Here is a 16,547-nt window from a genome sequence, read left to right as displayed (position 1 = left end):
TCCATTTACAGTATATATACACAGACTTCAGTCAGTTTGGCCACTGCGAGCATTTTATAGAATAACTCACATTACCCTCACAGTATCTCCAATGGAAGGTACTCTTTTCTCCAATTTTAAAAGAGAAACAGGCACAAAGACATATGTGACTACTTAAGACCACAGAGCTCAGAAGTGGTGGATCTGAGACCCCCACACAGTTGCCTGGCTCCCAGGATCCTCACTTCTCTGGCACCTGCCTTCTGCAAGTTCAAGCACTTTCTCCAAGGTAGCAAGAATGAGGCTGGAAAAGGCTCTGATGGGCAGGGCCAGCCGTGAAAGGGCCTGTGCGATCTATGTGGGAGACTGGTTGGTCATGGGAAGCTAAAGGATTTGCTCAGCAGTTGACACCGGTGTAGGGGAAGTACTTCTGATCTCTGCCTGGGGAATGGTCTAGGAGTAGCTAGCTAGCTGGAGACTAGGCAAGCATTCACATTCACTCAATAAACATTGGGACTGTCAGTTTAGTAGTGGAGAATGTAATAGGAACCAAGACAGAAAGACACTTTGCTTCTGTGAAATCTCTGTGTTGGTGGAAGATGTTCTGATGGTACCCTGTGCGGGGTCCAGGACGAGAGGATGGGGAGAACCAGGAAGATGTGAGGGGTCTGAAGTAGGAATAAACCACAGGCTGTGCCAAGGATAAGGATGCAGGAGTAAGGGAGAGACCAAGGTCTACCTTACCTATGGGTTTGGACTGGCCACAAGGGTGTGCTCCCCTCAGACAAGAATACAGGAGGCAGGAGACTGCATGGAGGGTCATAATAATTGCTGCTCAGGAGCAGTTATCTGGATTTTAAGTTGAGGATAGAAGTACACAATTTGAGATGTAACTCATAAGTGAGCCAGGAGAAGAGACCCACCAAGCAAGGTTAAAAGAGATGTCATTCCAGAATGGGACATAAGGGATGGTTTTGGGGGGTAGTGGTAGAGTAGACTACAGTCCAAGGCAAGTGGGGGCCAGAGATTGGAGGAGGATGAGCTGAGGAGATCAACAGACTCGGTGTCACAGGGAACTTAGGGTGGGATAGAAAGCAAAAGACTAAAAGGAGACCACTGCTGATGTTGTGATGAACAGTTGTCATGACAGCCAGCACCCAATGGGAGGGACGATAGCCCAAGGCTGATGCTATGACAAACAGTTATGAAAGTCAGCACCCAATGGGAGGGATGGTACTATGGAAGGAGTGGGGATGGAAAAGAGGAGGGTTAGGTCATAACTCTGAGGGAGCCACCTTTGGGTGGTGGTTAAAATATTCTAAAGATGGACGAGCTTGGATGTAGTTCAATTTCCAGGAAGAACAAGAGGGAGTGGGGATGCTGATGGAGGCAGAATGGCTCACTGAGGCTGTGGAGAAGCGAGGAAGGGCAGCGGGGGGGGGGGGGGGGGCTCCAGGGAGAGAAGCAGCAGAGACCCTGGGCATGTTGGCTGGCTGGCCTTAGTAATCAGGCAGAGGCTTTCAACGACAGCAGTGAACAAGGATGGCGTGGCAGTGAGTTTCAGGTAGCGAGCGGGAGACCAAGGTCTTTGGTAAGGAGTGAAGTATTAGTCACGGGAAGCAAGACCAGACACTGACAGGACCTTCTGAAGCTGTCACTCGAGAGAACAGGAGACTGAAGCTCAGTGGACAGCCACGAACCTGGGGCCCACTAAGGGCGGAGCTGACTCTCTGGGACCTGGCAGCCCTGTCTGCCTTGTTCACACAGTCACAAAAGGGACAGTGTGGGTTGGGGATGTGACCGGTGGGTTGGGGATGTGACCGGTGAAGCCAAGGAACCCAGGCTTTTGTGACAAGTGTGGCTGAGTGTTAGCCAGAGCTACAGGCCAAAGAAGGAAAAAGTGAAGCAGCGGCTAAGGGCAGAGATGAGGAGTTTGAGGAAAAGATAGCCAATGGGGCCAGGGGGAATGACAAGAGAAAGAGCCAAGGGACAAAGGACCCCAGAGCAGGTGGCATGACCCTAGATTCCAGCAGAACCAGAAGACAAGGTCCACCTTGGAGAAGAAGTGAGAAGATTGAGATCTGAGAGACAAGCAGATGGCAAGACTTGGGGTAAGGGGTGTGTGTGTGGGGGGCAGTGATGACAGGAAGCAGGTGCTGGAGGCCATGTGACATCCAAGGAGAAGACCATGTGGTGGGGAGGGAAATGGAGCTTGTGAGCCTCCTCCAATGTGACGGTCATCAAGTGGGAGGGAAGGAGCTGTTAGCCCTAGAGAAGATGACGGTGGTGACACTGACATCCAGGAGCGCCAGGAAGAGAGGAAAGGGCTCACTGAAGAACTCAGATCTGGAGGTGGGGTGATGAGGAATGGGACAGGTTGGGGCTGGAAACTGGGGAGCTAACTCCAAGAAGGGAGAGGAGCTGGGGGCTGGTTTCTGTCCTGGGCCTTCACCTTGGGCCCATCATTGGACTGAGAACATGGAAACGGAGTATCTGTCTTCCCATAGAGGTTTCTGATGTGCCTCTGCCTGGCAGAAAGGCCCCTCCTGGCCAGAGGCTGAGTATGTCTGATGTCAGCACCCAGAATTACAAATAGATAAATGCACTTTGGACTTGGAGGAAATGAAGTCTTGCAATTTCCTATCACTCTAGTCTAACCCAATTTCACTATATGTGTACCCCCTGCTCCTTTGGCCCACCAAAAGCAAGCCAGGGGGCCTCAGATGTCTGTGTGGAAGGTGCTGGAGTTCCATGGGGACAGGCCTGGCCATATCTGCCTTCCCCTGCTTGGCTGTTCTAGCCCTATCATCCGCGCTAGACTCTCGGGTCTCTCTGTCTTCTCGGGCTTTTCAATTTCTGACACTAAATTGGAATCCTCTTTTATGACAGTGTCTTCACAGAAGGGACTGTATCACGCATCTCTCTCTGTTCTGAGCCCTTTGATGTGCTCAGAGAAGAGAAACTACTTGGAGGGAGCTGGGATGGGGGTTGGGGTGTCCAATCTGGACCACTCTCTACTGCCTTCCAGAGAGCCATGCATGTATGTCTGTTCCTTTACTTCAAGGTGCCTCAACTCAAGCTTGAACTTCCTCTCCTGCTTTGCCTATGACCTGCAGGTCACTTCCTCCAGGACACTCCCCAGATCATCCCTGAGATGTTACCCGCCCACTCGCCCTTTTTCCACATTTTACTCTTTTCCTTGTGGTGCCAGTTACCCCCTGCAGCTACTTAACTATGCATTCAAGGAGTATTCCACTGGTCACTGTCCCAGACACTGGGGGATAGAGCAGAGAGCACAAAAGGGCCAATATTACCCACCTGGCATCTCCCACTTTGTTGGGCATCAGGGACAAGCTGAGTCTCCAACTTGATAGCCTGCCTTGTCCCAGCCTCGTGGTCTCTCCTTGCCCCTTGCTGCCCTACCACCCCTGGAAGTAAGCCCTATGGAAGCAGACACGGACTGATGAGGTTTCATGGGCCTCTGTGTACCTAGTACTCCACTGGAAGCACAGTAGATGTTTGGTGCAGTGCATGGGAGAGACCAGTTGTTTATGTAGAAACTGTCAACTGCCAGGCTAAGTAAGCACTGAAGATCCAGAGCTGCCTGACCTCTGAACCCTGCTCTGGGAGAATTCAGAGTCAGGTATGCATGGAGAGGCTCCTTGGAGGTTGAAACAGAGGCTTAAGAACCTGTAGACTCCTCCCTCCAATAGGAACCTTGTCCTCAGCTGCTCTTCTAAACACCCTGGTTCCCTGCATCTTCTCTGTCCAATTCAGGTCCCCAAATTTCCCACCTGGCTGGCAGTAGCCAGTTGGCAGCTCTCTCCTCTATCTCATATTCTTTGATGTGGTACAAGATCATCAAAAGCTTATTATCAGGTCGTACTGGCCTCTGCTCAGTTTTCTTACTGCTTTCCAAAGCCCACTTCCTGCTTATGTATGGCTCTTATCCCCTCACCCCACACCACCACCATCCTGGGGCTCATCTTTGGCTAGCACCCCCTTGGAATTTGTACATCAGGGGACAGAATGATCTGTGGGGAGGTAACAGTGTAGTGATAACTTTGGGGCCACAGCCTCCTGGACCTGAATCCTGGTTTTGAAACTATATAGTAGGCCTGGGTCACATTGTTCTTCTTTAAAAACAAAACAAAACAAAACAAAAACCCAGTGTGGGAATTTTGTAATTCCACACATTTGGAAGTCATAAGACAAGCTCAGGTGTTGGTTCTCACTTTTCACCTTGTTTGAAATAGTCTCTTTGTCCATTCTATACTTCAGACTCACTGTCCTGTGAACTTCCAGAAATTCTCTTGTTTCTGCCTCCTGTCTTGTCATAGAAATGTCTGGCACGTGCTACTCTGTCCAGCTTTGTGTGGTTCTGGGGATCTGAACTCAGGTCCTAATGCTTATAAGGCAGGGCTGCCTTATTTACAGAACTATCTAACTCCCCAGCCCATGCTGCCAATTCTTCCTGACCCTTAGCTTTTGTTTTGCATCAAATGGAAATTGTAATAACAGCTCTGCTGACCAGGGTCATTGTGAGGGTTAAGCGAGCGTATGTGCATACAAGTTGACAGCCAAGATGCCCGGAACATGGCGCAGACCCAGCAACGAGGTAGCACTTCCTCATTGTTATCATGGTCGCCATTGTTGGCAGAACACTGCCTGCTCGCCCACGCAGGAACTGGGCACCTGCTGTCTTTCTAAAACAAACACCCCCTGCTCGTCTGCCAGACAGCGTCATTGTTCAGCGCCAGTCCAAGTACACCCAGTCTGGGCCTCCTAGACTCATGAGGCTGGCTCAGGAGCACTTTCTCATGTGCCCTGCTGCAGTGGTGGTCCACACCCTGTGTGTGTGTTTGGCTTCAGTCACTATTTAATAACTCAGGGATCTGGGCAGTATTTCTGAAATGCAGGTATCTGATGGGACCAGGCACCAGAGAGGCATCATTATGTGCCAGGAGGAGGAGTTTTGGAAAACCAGATTGACATGGAAGGGTGTCCTGAAAATAGCAGGTGGGAAGCTGAGATGGTTATGCACCTGACATCTGGTGAGACCAGGGCCAGCCAATGATGCCCTAAAAGGACTGGAGTCGATTGTGCTGGGCCATTGCCTTTAGATTCCTTTTAAGCCGGGGGCCAACACTGCCTCTTTCAGGAAGTGCCACAGTGCTCATCTTCAGAGTTACGTGCCAGAGAAGGAGACATGTGTCTTGTCCTCAGAGGCAATCTTGGCATCTTCTCCCTACCCACTCTCAAATCTGATTCCAGTAGAGATTTTAATTTTTAAAAATGTCTTGTGTTTATATGTATGTAATGCATCTTTGTGGGCATGCATGTATGTGCATATGCATGTATGTGCATATGCATGTATGTGCTCCTGTGCATACACATGTGTGAAACTATGTATGTGTGAGTGCTTGTGTGTAGGCCAGAGTTTGATATCAAGCATCTTCAATGATGATGTGTTATTTTTGGAAACAGGGACTGAAGCTTACTGAGTCAACATGGCTAGCTGGCACTCAGGGATCCACCTGCCTCTGACTCCTTAGTGCTGGGACTATAGCTGCACTACTGTGCCCAGCTTTTTAAAGTGGTGCTGGCTATCCAAACTCAAATCCTTATTACTGGATTACTTGTCTACAGAGCCATCTCCCCAGCTCCACACCCATTCAACAAGCGTCTTTCCTGGCCAACATATTCCATCTCAACCCTCCTCTGTGTCCTTCAAGGCAGTCTGTTTCTGACATCAGGTCCCCTGCAAACTTTCATTCACATCTCCAGTACCCTCAAGCAAGATCAGAGGCTACTCCTTTTGATTTCCCCATCTTCTAACACTTACTCCATGCTTATGAAGACAGACTATGAATTGGGTGAAGGTAGACACAGGCCTGTCTCTATGGCCTCAGTGTCCTGAATAGTGAGTGTCTGTAACACATCATGAGGCTTTAGGGACGTGAGTCAACAGATGATCTCATTTCTGTCACGAGTCTCTGGGCTATTGGACACCCTGCCTGAATGATCCTCACCTCTTCTGCACCTCCATCTCCCCAGGAACAGGGTCCCTATTTCCTCCTCCCCTGGGTCAGCCTCTCAGACTGAACATTAGGCTGCCAGATCCCAGGCTCCAGTCAGGAAGTAAAGAGACATCCAGATTGATGTGAAAACTTGTTAGCAAGTTGTGTGTAATTTTATAATGTTTCTGGTAAGTGCTAATTGCCTGTTCCTTAAATATTTCTGGTTCTACTGGGAAGCAAAGCAATTGCAACTGTGAATATGCTTCCCACAGCTGGTGCCCCCGTGGAGGGAGACCGTGTTTCTAGGCTCAGAGGGCTCCCGGATTGACAGATCCCCAGCTTTCTCCCCTACCCAAGCTGGAATGATGGCAAGCAGAGCAGGAAGAATTTCTAGAAGTAAATGCTCCAGTTCTTCCTATAGGGCTTGAACTTTCAATGATGGAGGAGACATTTTTTTCTACTTCTTTTGGTGTACATGTATATGTGTGCTCATGGTGTGTATGCACACTCATGTGTGTGAGCGTGGAGGCCAGAAGTCAGTCTCCATCATTGTTCCTTAGGACACTGTGTACCTTACTATTTGAGACAGAGATTTTCCCCTTTTACTTGGTCTTTGCTGATGGCACTAGGCTGCCTGGCCAGCAAGCTCCAGGCTTCACCCATTTCTTCCTCCCCAGCTTTGGGATTACAACTGTGCACCACCATGCCTGGCATTTCCATGCGGGTTAGAACCAAACGTAGGTCCTCAAGCTTGCATGGCAAATGTTTTACTGCCTAAGCCATCTCTCCAGCCCTGAGGTAGGGAGGAACTTTTAATGTGGGGAGGTTACAGAAATACCTGTCAGCCCCAAAGAAGCATCCCTGTTCTCAATGGGGCAAAGGGGCCAGGAACGTCCAGAAGGAGCAGTAGTCATGACAGATGTAGTTCCTGTGTTAAATGCCTGCTGACATCCCATAGGGCAGCTACATAGGGTAGCCTCCCATTCTTGGGCCATTATGTCTATGTGGCATGGAATTATCCTGAAGCTGGAATCAATGGAAGACCAGTATCAAGGCAGATGTAGCAAACATGGACACTTCGAGCCGTGGTCTAGGGTGGAAGAGCCATAGACCCGAGGAGGAAGGAGGAGAAGACAAGCTTTCAATCCAGGACTCCTAAATCCTAGGCTCTACACTGGATGTTTCAGTGTACTAAATCTTTGAGAGCCCTGGTGAACCGACCAGTTACCTGTGCCTCTCCATGGACAAGAAAAGTCAGGTTCATCAATGAAGGGCCTGGCTCACAGGCAGCATGGGAGAATCTCATTGTAAATTGGGTTTGCCCCAAGGGGCAATGGAGAATGCATGCCACTTGGCACTTGAGCACCATGTGGTAAAGGGGATGAAAAAGAGATCAGGAGGTTCCAAGGAAGGTATCTGAATGTGCCAGGGCAAAGTCATCACCAATGAATTCTCCAAAGCTTTTCTGAGCACGTTATGGATGGGGCCCTGCAATGGCTGGGGGATAAGCTGCTGTTTCTGCCTTGAGTGGGATCACAGGAGCCAGAATGTGATTTAGGGATGATCATGATGAACTTGGCATGTTATGTGAAAGACTTGGTACTTCCTACTGAAGTCAATGAGAAGCTGAGAAGCTGTCACTCAAGTCTGTTCTTCCCCCCTTTCCTCAAGTAGGAGAACACTATGCCAGACTTGGAATCTGGGAAGATCATTGTGTGCCATGTACCAGATGGGAAGGGAAGGGTGCTGGGTGGGAGGCCTGTGCTGTCAGCAGCTCAGTGACAGAGGATGATGGAGGTCTGCGCCACAGTGATGAGAGTGGGATGCTGCTGAGGCAGGACTATGGGAATCAGGGAGCTGAGGGAATGTGGGAAGCAAGGAGGCTGAGAGGAGACTGGTGATGGGCAGGTGTACTGCTCATCGGCACTGGGGCAGAGATCAGGTACATGGGGAGGTGGGAGAAGGGGTGGAAATGAAGAGCTTACTTTGGGGTGAGGATATAGACTGAACTATGAATATAGATTCATTCCTCTTGTTTTGTATACTGACACCTTCAGCTTCCAGTGTGAGGATTTTAAAAGATGGGTCTCCGTGGCAGTCATTAAAGTTGAATGAGGTCAGAAGAGGGGGTTGGCCTGATGGGATTTATATATTTACAGGAAGAGAGCTCATGCTTTTTTCAAGGAAAGGAGATGAGGAGCAGGCGGCGGTTGTGAGCCAGGAAGAGAACACTCACTAGACACTGTGCTGTCTAAAGCCTTGACCACCCACTTCTATGAGAAAACATATACACCTATTGTTCAAACCATATAGTCTGTGGTGCTTTGTTCTAGGGGCCTTGGCTGACTATTATGAGGGGGCTGCTATGAGGTGTCAGAGGGGAAGGTACCAACATAGGTAATGGTAGAGCTGTGGACTAGGGACAGATGGGCCAGTTGTCAGGGTTTGGTTTCATGTTAAAGCTGGGGGAGTCAAAGTGACCAGCTGCTAGAACAGAAGACAGAAGGCTGAGGACAGACCCCAAGAAACTGCAGGAGGGAGGGGATACAACCAGTGGCATGGGACAGCTAGATGTGGTGGAGGACCAGGATCCAGCTGTGGACTTAACCCACCATCATCTGATACCAGAGGAGGTGTAAGACTGATGGGTCTCAGTCCTTGAACACAGGCAGAGGGGGAGAGGCAGGAGGAAAAGTGGGTCCTGCTGACTGAACCTTCCTCAGGTTGTTCCCCTGGACCAAGTACAAAGGCTCCATGATGCCCATGGTATTCTGAGTGAACTTCTTCCCCTCTTACAAAGATTTGGTATTGAAGGTTTGGTCCCCAGCCTCTAATTTGGAAGGTACTGAAAAGCTTGGGAGATGTTTCTAAGTAGAGGAAGTAGATCACTTGGGGTGGGTCCTCGAGGCCATTTGATTCCTATTCTCTCCCAGTCTCCAGGCTTTCTGTCCACTATGAAGTGAACAGTCTTTGCCACACCCGCCCACTGCCACGATGTCCATCCTTCCTTGGGTCTGGAATCAGTGGAGACTGGGACATTGGACTGACTGGGTCCTCTGAAACTATCCTTCCACCTGGAGGTTGCTGATGTCACAGCAATGAAAACTCACTAACACACCCACACAACTGACATCAACCACAGGGAGCCTTCCTGTTTTCCATTCAGCCTGAAGAGCAAGGGAATGTGGGATGAGGCAGGTCCTAACACCACGGTCTATGACAAGCAAACTTGAACCACAGGAGGCAGATCTAGGTCTGGCCCAGAAGAATAGAATCTGAGGGGTTGGGGTGGCGAGGTCACTGGTGACCCTAAGATGGTCACCAGTCTTGGTTGCAGACAGCATGCAAAGGATTTTCTGTGATATTATTTCGCTGCCATAATAGTGCTGAGGCCAGCATCATTATCTGCTTTGTGAGTGGGAAAACTGAGGCTCACGGAGACCACATGGTGTTCTCAGGGTTGTGGTTTGAAACCATACTGAGACTCAGCAGGTCTGATCCAATTCCAGAGTCTATTTGATCATCATAGACTCTGCTGCCTCTATGTGCACAACTGACTTAGCCGTGAAGGTTAGAAAGGCCCCTAAACACAGACTGTCCTTCCTAATCTGTCATGGGTTCAGGAAGCCCTGATGGCACTAGTCTGTGACAGGCATCCACATAGGTGTGTTAGACCAGGGCAAGGAGGTTCACCATTATAATTGAAGCACTCAGCTCTGAACTGGCCAACAGCAGGTGTTTAATCAATCCTGAATGAGTGAAACAGAGATATAACTAACAAACATGCCTCCAACCTTCAGTGACCTGGACTCTAGGCTTCTGCTATATGGTGCACCAGATTGGGACAAAGTTTTGGCTTCTATAAAGATTTTATAAGGAATTAAAATCAGTAGCTTTGGGAAGCTCTCAGTATAGGGGGGCAAACCATGCACTTTAAAGCTAGAGAAGTGTGGGCTCAAATCCCAACTCTGCCACTTCCCAGACCTCTGTGTGACACCTGGGCAGGTTACTTAACCCCTCTGTGCCTCGAAGGGGCTGGGTGCAATGAGGTGATGTTTTTCTGGTATTATGAATCTTTTCTTAAATGGAGGCTTAGGCAGTACAGTAAAAAAGAAGGAGGAAAGAAACAAAGACAAGAAAAAAAGAAAGAAAGAAAGAAAGAAAGAAAGAAAGAAAGAAAGAAAGAAAGAAAGAAAGAAAGAAAGAAAACAAAGAAAAGCAGGTCAGTGTTATCCCCTCCTTCACACTGACGGTGATTGGGGCTACACCAGGTCCCTCTATGGTAACACTACACCCTCCAGAGACAGCAAATATAAGTCCACTAGCACACAGTAGGCTCTCAGCAAATGTCACCCTCCTTTCTTTTTCAGTAATCTCAAACTGGGCTAACTCTCTTTTCCTGTGTGACTAACCTTCAGATATTTGGACACAGCTCTCCAGTCTCCAGAGTCCACCTCCCCACCCCCCCCCCCCATGTAAACATTAGAGGGTCACAAACATTTCTCATGGGGATTGGCTTAAGTCCATCCAAAGCCAGGGCCTCCCACAGGTAAGCTCTGCTCTCCAACGGCTGATTGGGACAGAGAAAGCATAAGAATTGCCTGGTTTCATTCTAGAGGCTGAGTTTTTTATATTTATTATTTTTTCACTGTCTGCTACGGCTTTAGCCAATAGCTCTCCTGCTAGAGACTATTTGGTCTGCCAAATGGTATTATCTCTTTTATGTTCAAGGTTTTGTGCCGTGGCCAAACCTCAGGCCAAGCATGAACAGATTAAGGACATGCAGTTATCAGGGGTCATTCCCCCCCCCACCCATGGAGATATTCACTGATCAATGTTCACAGCACTTTAGAATCAGGGGAGGAGGCTGTGGAATGTGTGTCCAAATCCATTCCATTTTCATAGCAGTGACAGAGTTGGGCCTGGATCAGGACTCCCTGGCTTCCTGCCTGGGGCTCTTTCTGCACAGGAAGTTACACCTGGGGCTCATTCTGCACACAGCTGCTTAGGTGTGCAGACTGGCCCAGGGGTAACTTCCTGTGCACTCCCGCCATATTCCTAGCTGTGCTACCTCTCACCTTCCCTAGCTCTTTTCAATACTGAGGAATCCAGGGCCTCTGACATGCTGGGTAGGTACTCCACCACTGAGCTATACCTCAATTGACATTTGGGTTTTACTGTTGCTATTTTTACATTTTTGTTTTATGAGTGCTTGCCAGCATACATGCATGTGTACAATATGCATGGTCGGTTCACACCGAGACCTGAAGTGAGTGCCAGATACCCCAGGAATGGAGTTATCAGAAGGTTTTGCGTCTTCAGTGTGTATGCTGGGAATGGAACCTTGACAGTCTCCAAGAGCGGTAAGCACTCTTATCTTAACTGCTGAGTCATTTCTGCAGCTCTCTCTGTGGCCCAGGCAGGCTTTGGAGATGTGGTCCTCCTGCCTCAGCCTACAGAGTAATTGGGATCACGGACTACACTGCCAGGCTAGATCTTTCTCAAAAACCAAACCAAAACAAACAAGCAAACAAAAAACAAACAAAACAAAACAAACAAATAACCCAACAACTCATCATCTCTACAGATCCCCTGGGACCGAGGCTGTTTCTCAGTCATATTAACTCTGTTTCTCAGGGTGAAGAAATAGAGCCTGGAAAGGCTCTGTGCCCCCCACAGAGCAGCAACTTGGCAGAAACAGGATTTGTACTTGGCACCAGTCACCCAGTCATCCTGTCCAGGCTCTGCCTCCCCTGGACTCTGGCTCTCCATTCTGGGAAGAGTACAATGGCTAGCTTCACTCTGATAACACGGTGGAGTTATTACAGGCTAGCCTCCTTCAGTCTATTGAGTTGTGTAGTTCTAAATCCCTGCGTCCGTAACAGAGCTTATTTGGAAACAGTCTTTACAGATGTCATCAAGATGGGGGCATACTGAGTATCCTTAACCTACAGGTACCCTTATGAGAAGACACACACAGAGAAATGTGTATGGTATCAATGTCAGGGAGAAATATCTATAACCTAAGAGGCCAAGAACTTAGCCACCATGAAAAAGTGAGGAAAAGTGAAGAAGGATGCTACCAGAGTCTCAGAGACAGCATGCCCTGCTGGCATCTGGGTATCAGATTTGCCATCTCCAGACAGGAACACACATGTGTGGTGGTATTGTGTTCCCAAAAATATTGTGCACCCTAATAATTTATCTGGGGTCAGAGAACAGACAGCCACTAGATACAGAGGCTAGAAAATGATGTCACTTACACCTTTAATCCTAGCATTCCAGAGGCAGAAATCCCATCTGGATCTCTTTGAGTTCAAGGCCACATTGGAAACAGCCAGACGTGGTGACACACTCCTTTAATCCCAGAAAGTGAGCCTTTAATCCCAGGGAGTGACGGCAGAAAGAGAAAGATATATAAGTCGTGAAGACCAGAAACTAGAAGCATTTGGCTGGTTAAGCTTTCAGGCTTTGGAGCAACAGTTCATCTGAGATTCATTCTGGATGAGGACTCAAGAAGCTTGCAGTCTGAGGAAACAAGACCAGCTGAGGAACTGGCAAGGTGAGATAGCTGTGGCTTGTTCTGCTTCTCTGATCTTCCAGCATTCACCCCAATAACTGGCCTCAGGTTTGATTTTATTAATAAGACTTTTAAGATTCCTGCTACACACATGGGTGTGGGAACACATTGCTGTTGCTTTAAGGGATCTGATTGTGTTTGTTTCTTGTTTATGTCAAGGACACCCAGTACCTCTTGTGTGCCTGTTTTTTTCTTTTCTTTTCTTTCCGTGTGTGTGTGTGTGTGTGTGTGTGTGTGTGTGTGTGGTTGTCAGTGACACCTAGCACCTCTTGTGTACCCGGGGTAGACACAACAGGTCTTGGTATGAGAAGAACCTTTGATGCACCAGGTAGGTAGTATTACAGGAGCCACCCTGAGGACATCCTTCCCTCCTGTGTCCTGACCCTGTCTCTCTAATAGCCAGTGGATCATTTTTAGGACTTAGTGCCCACTTCCCTAGAAAGAAGCCTGCTTCCCTTTTTCTCATTCCCACGGGGTGGGTGGCCGGCCATCTTGCATTAATACCCATTTGTTCCGGCTCCCTACTAAAATGAAAACCACTTGGGGTATGGCCTAGGTCTGACACTTGTAAGGGCTTAATCACTCACAGCATGCCACCTGCCTTCTTTTGGGGACCTCTCTTTTGAACAACAGGAGATTTGGAAGTTCATGAAGGGTGATAATGGGGATACCCCAAGGATGCCAGAGTATGCTAATTCAATTACTGAAAAGAATTAAGACTCCTGCTGATATCCTCCTCAGGCTGTCAACTATGGTGGCTGTCTGTCCTCCTGTGTTCAACACAAACATTCATTCATCACAAGGTAGCTTGGGAGGCCAGTGGCCCCAGTGTAGAGATTTCAAAACTAGATGAGGCTCAGCAAGTCTATACATGCCAGGTGTGAATTAGGGATGGAACCCATGTTCACAGCTGGTGTAGGATATCCCACACAGACTGAACTGTCCCAGGCAATCCTTGAAATCATCTGGTACAGTGAACAAAGAAAGAGATGGGAGCTCAGAGAGGTCAAATAATGTGTCTGAGGAGAGGCATGGAAGGGGCCAGAATTTGAACCCAGGCTTCATGCTTGCAGATGGAAATCCCAAATCTCCTCCTCCCTGGGTGAGCCTGCCAGGTTCCTTGAAAGCAGTTACCTTCGTAGGAAGCCTTGAATCCCAGGGAGCTGCCACTGCTGTCGCTCTGGAAGAGGAGCCACATTTGATGATGGGTGCTGACGATGAGGTCTGGGACGGATGTACCTGTCAGGCTGTTGGGAGAGAGATACTTAGAGGTCTGCACCCTGCCAAGAGCCAAGGGAAACCTGAAGGAAACCAAGGGGCCAGACCCACTCTAGGTCTATCACTCTCTAAATCTGAAGCTAAATTGCATGCACAGGGCAGGGACATTTCCTGGACTGCTGTGTTAGGTGAAGGGGTACAGTACAGAATAGTTCCCCAAAGCAGAGGCCCAGCCTAGTGGAATTCCAGGACAGCCTGATATGGCTCCCTTGATGAGACTTTGTCATATTGGACTTCCTTGGCCAGGGAAAGGTAGTCACTGTGTCTATGAAACTGTCCATGTCTCAGATTGTTCTGGACATGTGGAAAGGTTCCCCCAAACACTTCTTTTGTCTCAGTGGGAGGTTAGACAGGCAGGGACAGAAGTCGCCTGGAGTAGCGACACTGGGAGGTGGCAAAAACAGGGTGTTTCTCAAAGAAGCAGTTGGCTAGTAGAAAGAGCCAGGCACACAGGCGTGGAGCCTTTGTTTGACTTTGCCCAAGACTACTCAGTCTGAACACTTCTTGTAACTTCTCTACGAAGTCGGTTCTCCTTGTCTAGGGCAGAGAGAGGTAGATGGATTATTGTAGACACCAGCAGCACTGCAGGACATTGTCAGCCCCAGGTCCAGGTCTGGGGACAGGGTGGGTCTCGACGCCCCCACCCATTTCCCGTCCAGACACAGTATTTCACTTACATGTAGAGGACTGTCTTCTGGTCCCCATCCTGCCCACCGTCCCCGACCGTCAGGGTGTCATAGCCCCTCTCTAAATCGAACTCTTCAAAGGCCAGCTTGATCACCTAGAGGAGGGAAGCATGGTGTTAGGGACTTGGCAGCAGCTGTGAGGAAGTCTCTGGAAGCCTCACCCATGTCCTGACATACTCTGGGGGCCCCTCTCCTCCACACACTGCCCATTTCTGTGCTATCCTGAGGAGCATGACTATTTCTCCATAGGCTATATGGCCCCTAGGGTCCCCTGATGTCTCTGAAGATGTTTGAGGCACATCTGGCCAGTTCTGGCAGCTGTCAAAGAACCACCAGGCACAGCTGGCAGAGCACAAGATGATTGGACTCGTTCTTCATGCTTTCATGGACAGAAATCCCCTTGGGTTTGGTGGCAGTATCAGGCCACATGTGGAATCTCAGCTCTTCTGCGCCGTCCCCCCCCCCCCCCAGGCCTGGAGAGGACTCCCTTGGCTTTTCCTTTCTTCTCTACTGACTGTCTCCCATCCCTTCTGTTGGTTTATTTGCCAACTAAATGAATGTGCTTGGAAGGAGATTACAACAAGATCCCTCTCCCTCTCTCCTCTGTCTCTCTCCCTCTCTCTCCCTCTCTCTCTCTCTGTCTTTCTCTCTCTCTCTCTCTCTCTCTCTCTCTCTCTCTCTCTCTCTCTCTCTCTCAGCTTATCTTGGTCTCATCTATAAATATTTACTAAGCAGCTGCCATATACAGGCTGGGGTGGGTCCTGCCATTAACATAACACTGTCCCTGCCTTGCATGGATGTCATTAGTATACCACACTGTCCCTGTCTTGCTTGAGGGTTAGGGGTTCCAAGAAGTACATGAATACCCTAGGGACAGGTGCAAAAGTGGGGGTCATAGAGTAAGAACAGCCTGTGGTGGAGAGAGGGGAGGGTGCTAATCATGTCTGAGGCCTCTGAGGAAATTCGGAAGGCCGTGGAAGACCCCCATCAGATCTTAAGGGTGGCTGAAGCGGGCAAGGGATGCTCTGAGAGGGAGTCCAGTGCACAGAACCTGAGCTATGGCAGAGAAGGAACATTCTAGAATAAACTGTAGATAACAGGTCTACAGACACAGCAGGCAATGCCAGCTGCCTTACTCTGAAGGCTGTCTGGCTGGACCTGCAGAGCACAGAGGTGACTCCAGAAGGTTTAGAACTGCAGTTTGCCTGAAGCTTAATTCAAAGTCCCTCCCACCACTGTGGGCTTTCTCCTGAGGGAGGTGACATCAGTCTGGCATGGGAATGACCAGCAGTTGTGAGCTGGGTAGTGAGGAGGGTTGAGGCCTTTGGCAGAGGAGCAGTAAAGGAGATGGACAGGCCCTGGTGACATTTGGGGATGTGTGACTGGGTAGATGTGGGGGCTGGGATGGGGTAGGAAGAAGGAAGGGAAATTCTGGATAGTTGACAGGTTTTGGGCTTGGTCAGCTGGGCGGTGGGTGGGGTCAGGAGCAGATACTCAGAACCGATGTTTAGCCTGCTCTTCTTTCTGCCTCTTTCATTCTAGTGCTGATCTTCCAAGAAGCTGAAGATGCCTTTTGGCTGTTGACACTACAGTCCAAGGAGGACCGACTTTCTATGGTTAGTTTTCTGAATTTCGATGAACAGCTTCTTAAGGTTTCTCTGCCCAAGTCAGGCAGCCCAGCACCCAGCCTGGAGGCCAACAGAATTTTACTCTTATTACCTCACTTATTTACCAAAGCAAACTAATGCCCACACTGGTGAGCCTGCTACCCTCTTCACAGACCCCTCAGCTTGGCCATGGGGTTCACAGAGGGGAGCAACCCTGGGGAGAACATTCTGGAGCACCTCGATTAGTTTCCACATAGACCAAGGAGGGAGCCAGCACACTGGCTGGGAGGAAGTCCCCCAGGGGGCTTCCTGGAGGAGGAGATGAAGCCCAGGCAGCATTTGGAGAATGAACAGTTTGGATGTGGATGATAAAACAACCAGAGTGGAGAGAGAGCAG

The 16,547-nt window shown here is 49.2% G+C and overlaps 1 protein-coding gene across 3 annotated transcripts in view; it reads right to left on the bottom strand.

Annotated features, from left to right (window-relative positions):
- Positions 1-16,547, bottom strand: part of Csmd2 (CUB and Sushi multiple domains 2) — a 572,883-nt gene that overhangs the window by 223,999 nt on the left and 332,337 nt on the right. For 2 of the 3 annotated variants that reach the window (XM_036179375.1, XM_036179376.1), the window contains exons 11-12: positions 14,535-14,638; positions 13,714-13,826 (exon numbers count right to left, since the gene is read on the bottom strand). The exons of the other annotated variant lie outside the window; for it this stretch is intronic. In XM_036179375.1, the coding sequence (XP_036035268.1) occupies positions 13,714-13,826; positions 14,535-14,638 (217 nt within the window). The remainder of the gene's footprint in view (positions 1-13,713; positions 13,827-14,534; positions 14,639-16,547) is intronic. 3 annotated transcript variants of the gene reach the window in all.

The sequence above is a fragment of the Onychomys torridus genome, chromosome 2, assembly GCF_903995425.1.
Source record: "Onychomys torridus chromosome 2, mOncTor1.1, whole genome shotgun sequence".
NCBI lineage: Eukaryota > Metazoa > Chordata > Mammalia > Rodentia > Cricetidae > Onychomys > Onychomys torridus.
Note: the sequence above shows the minus strand (reverse complement) of the source record. Positions and strands in the feature narration are given on the sequence as shown.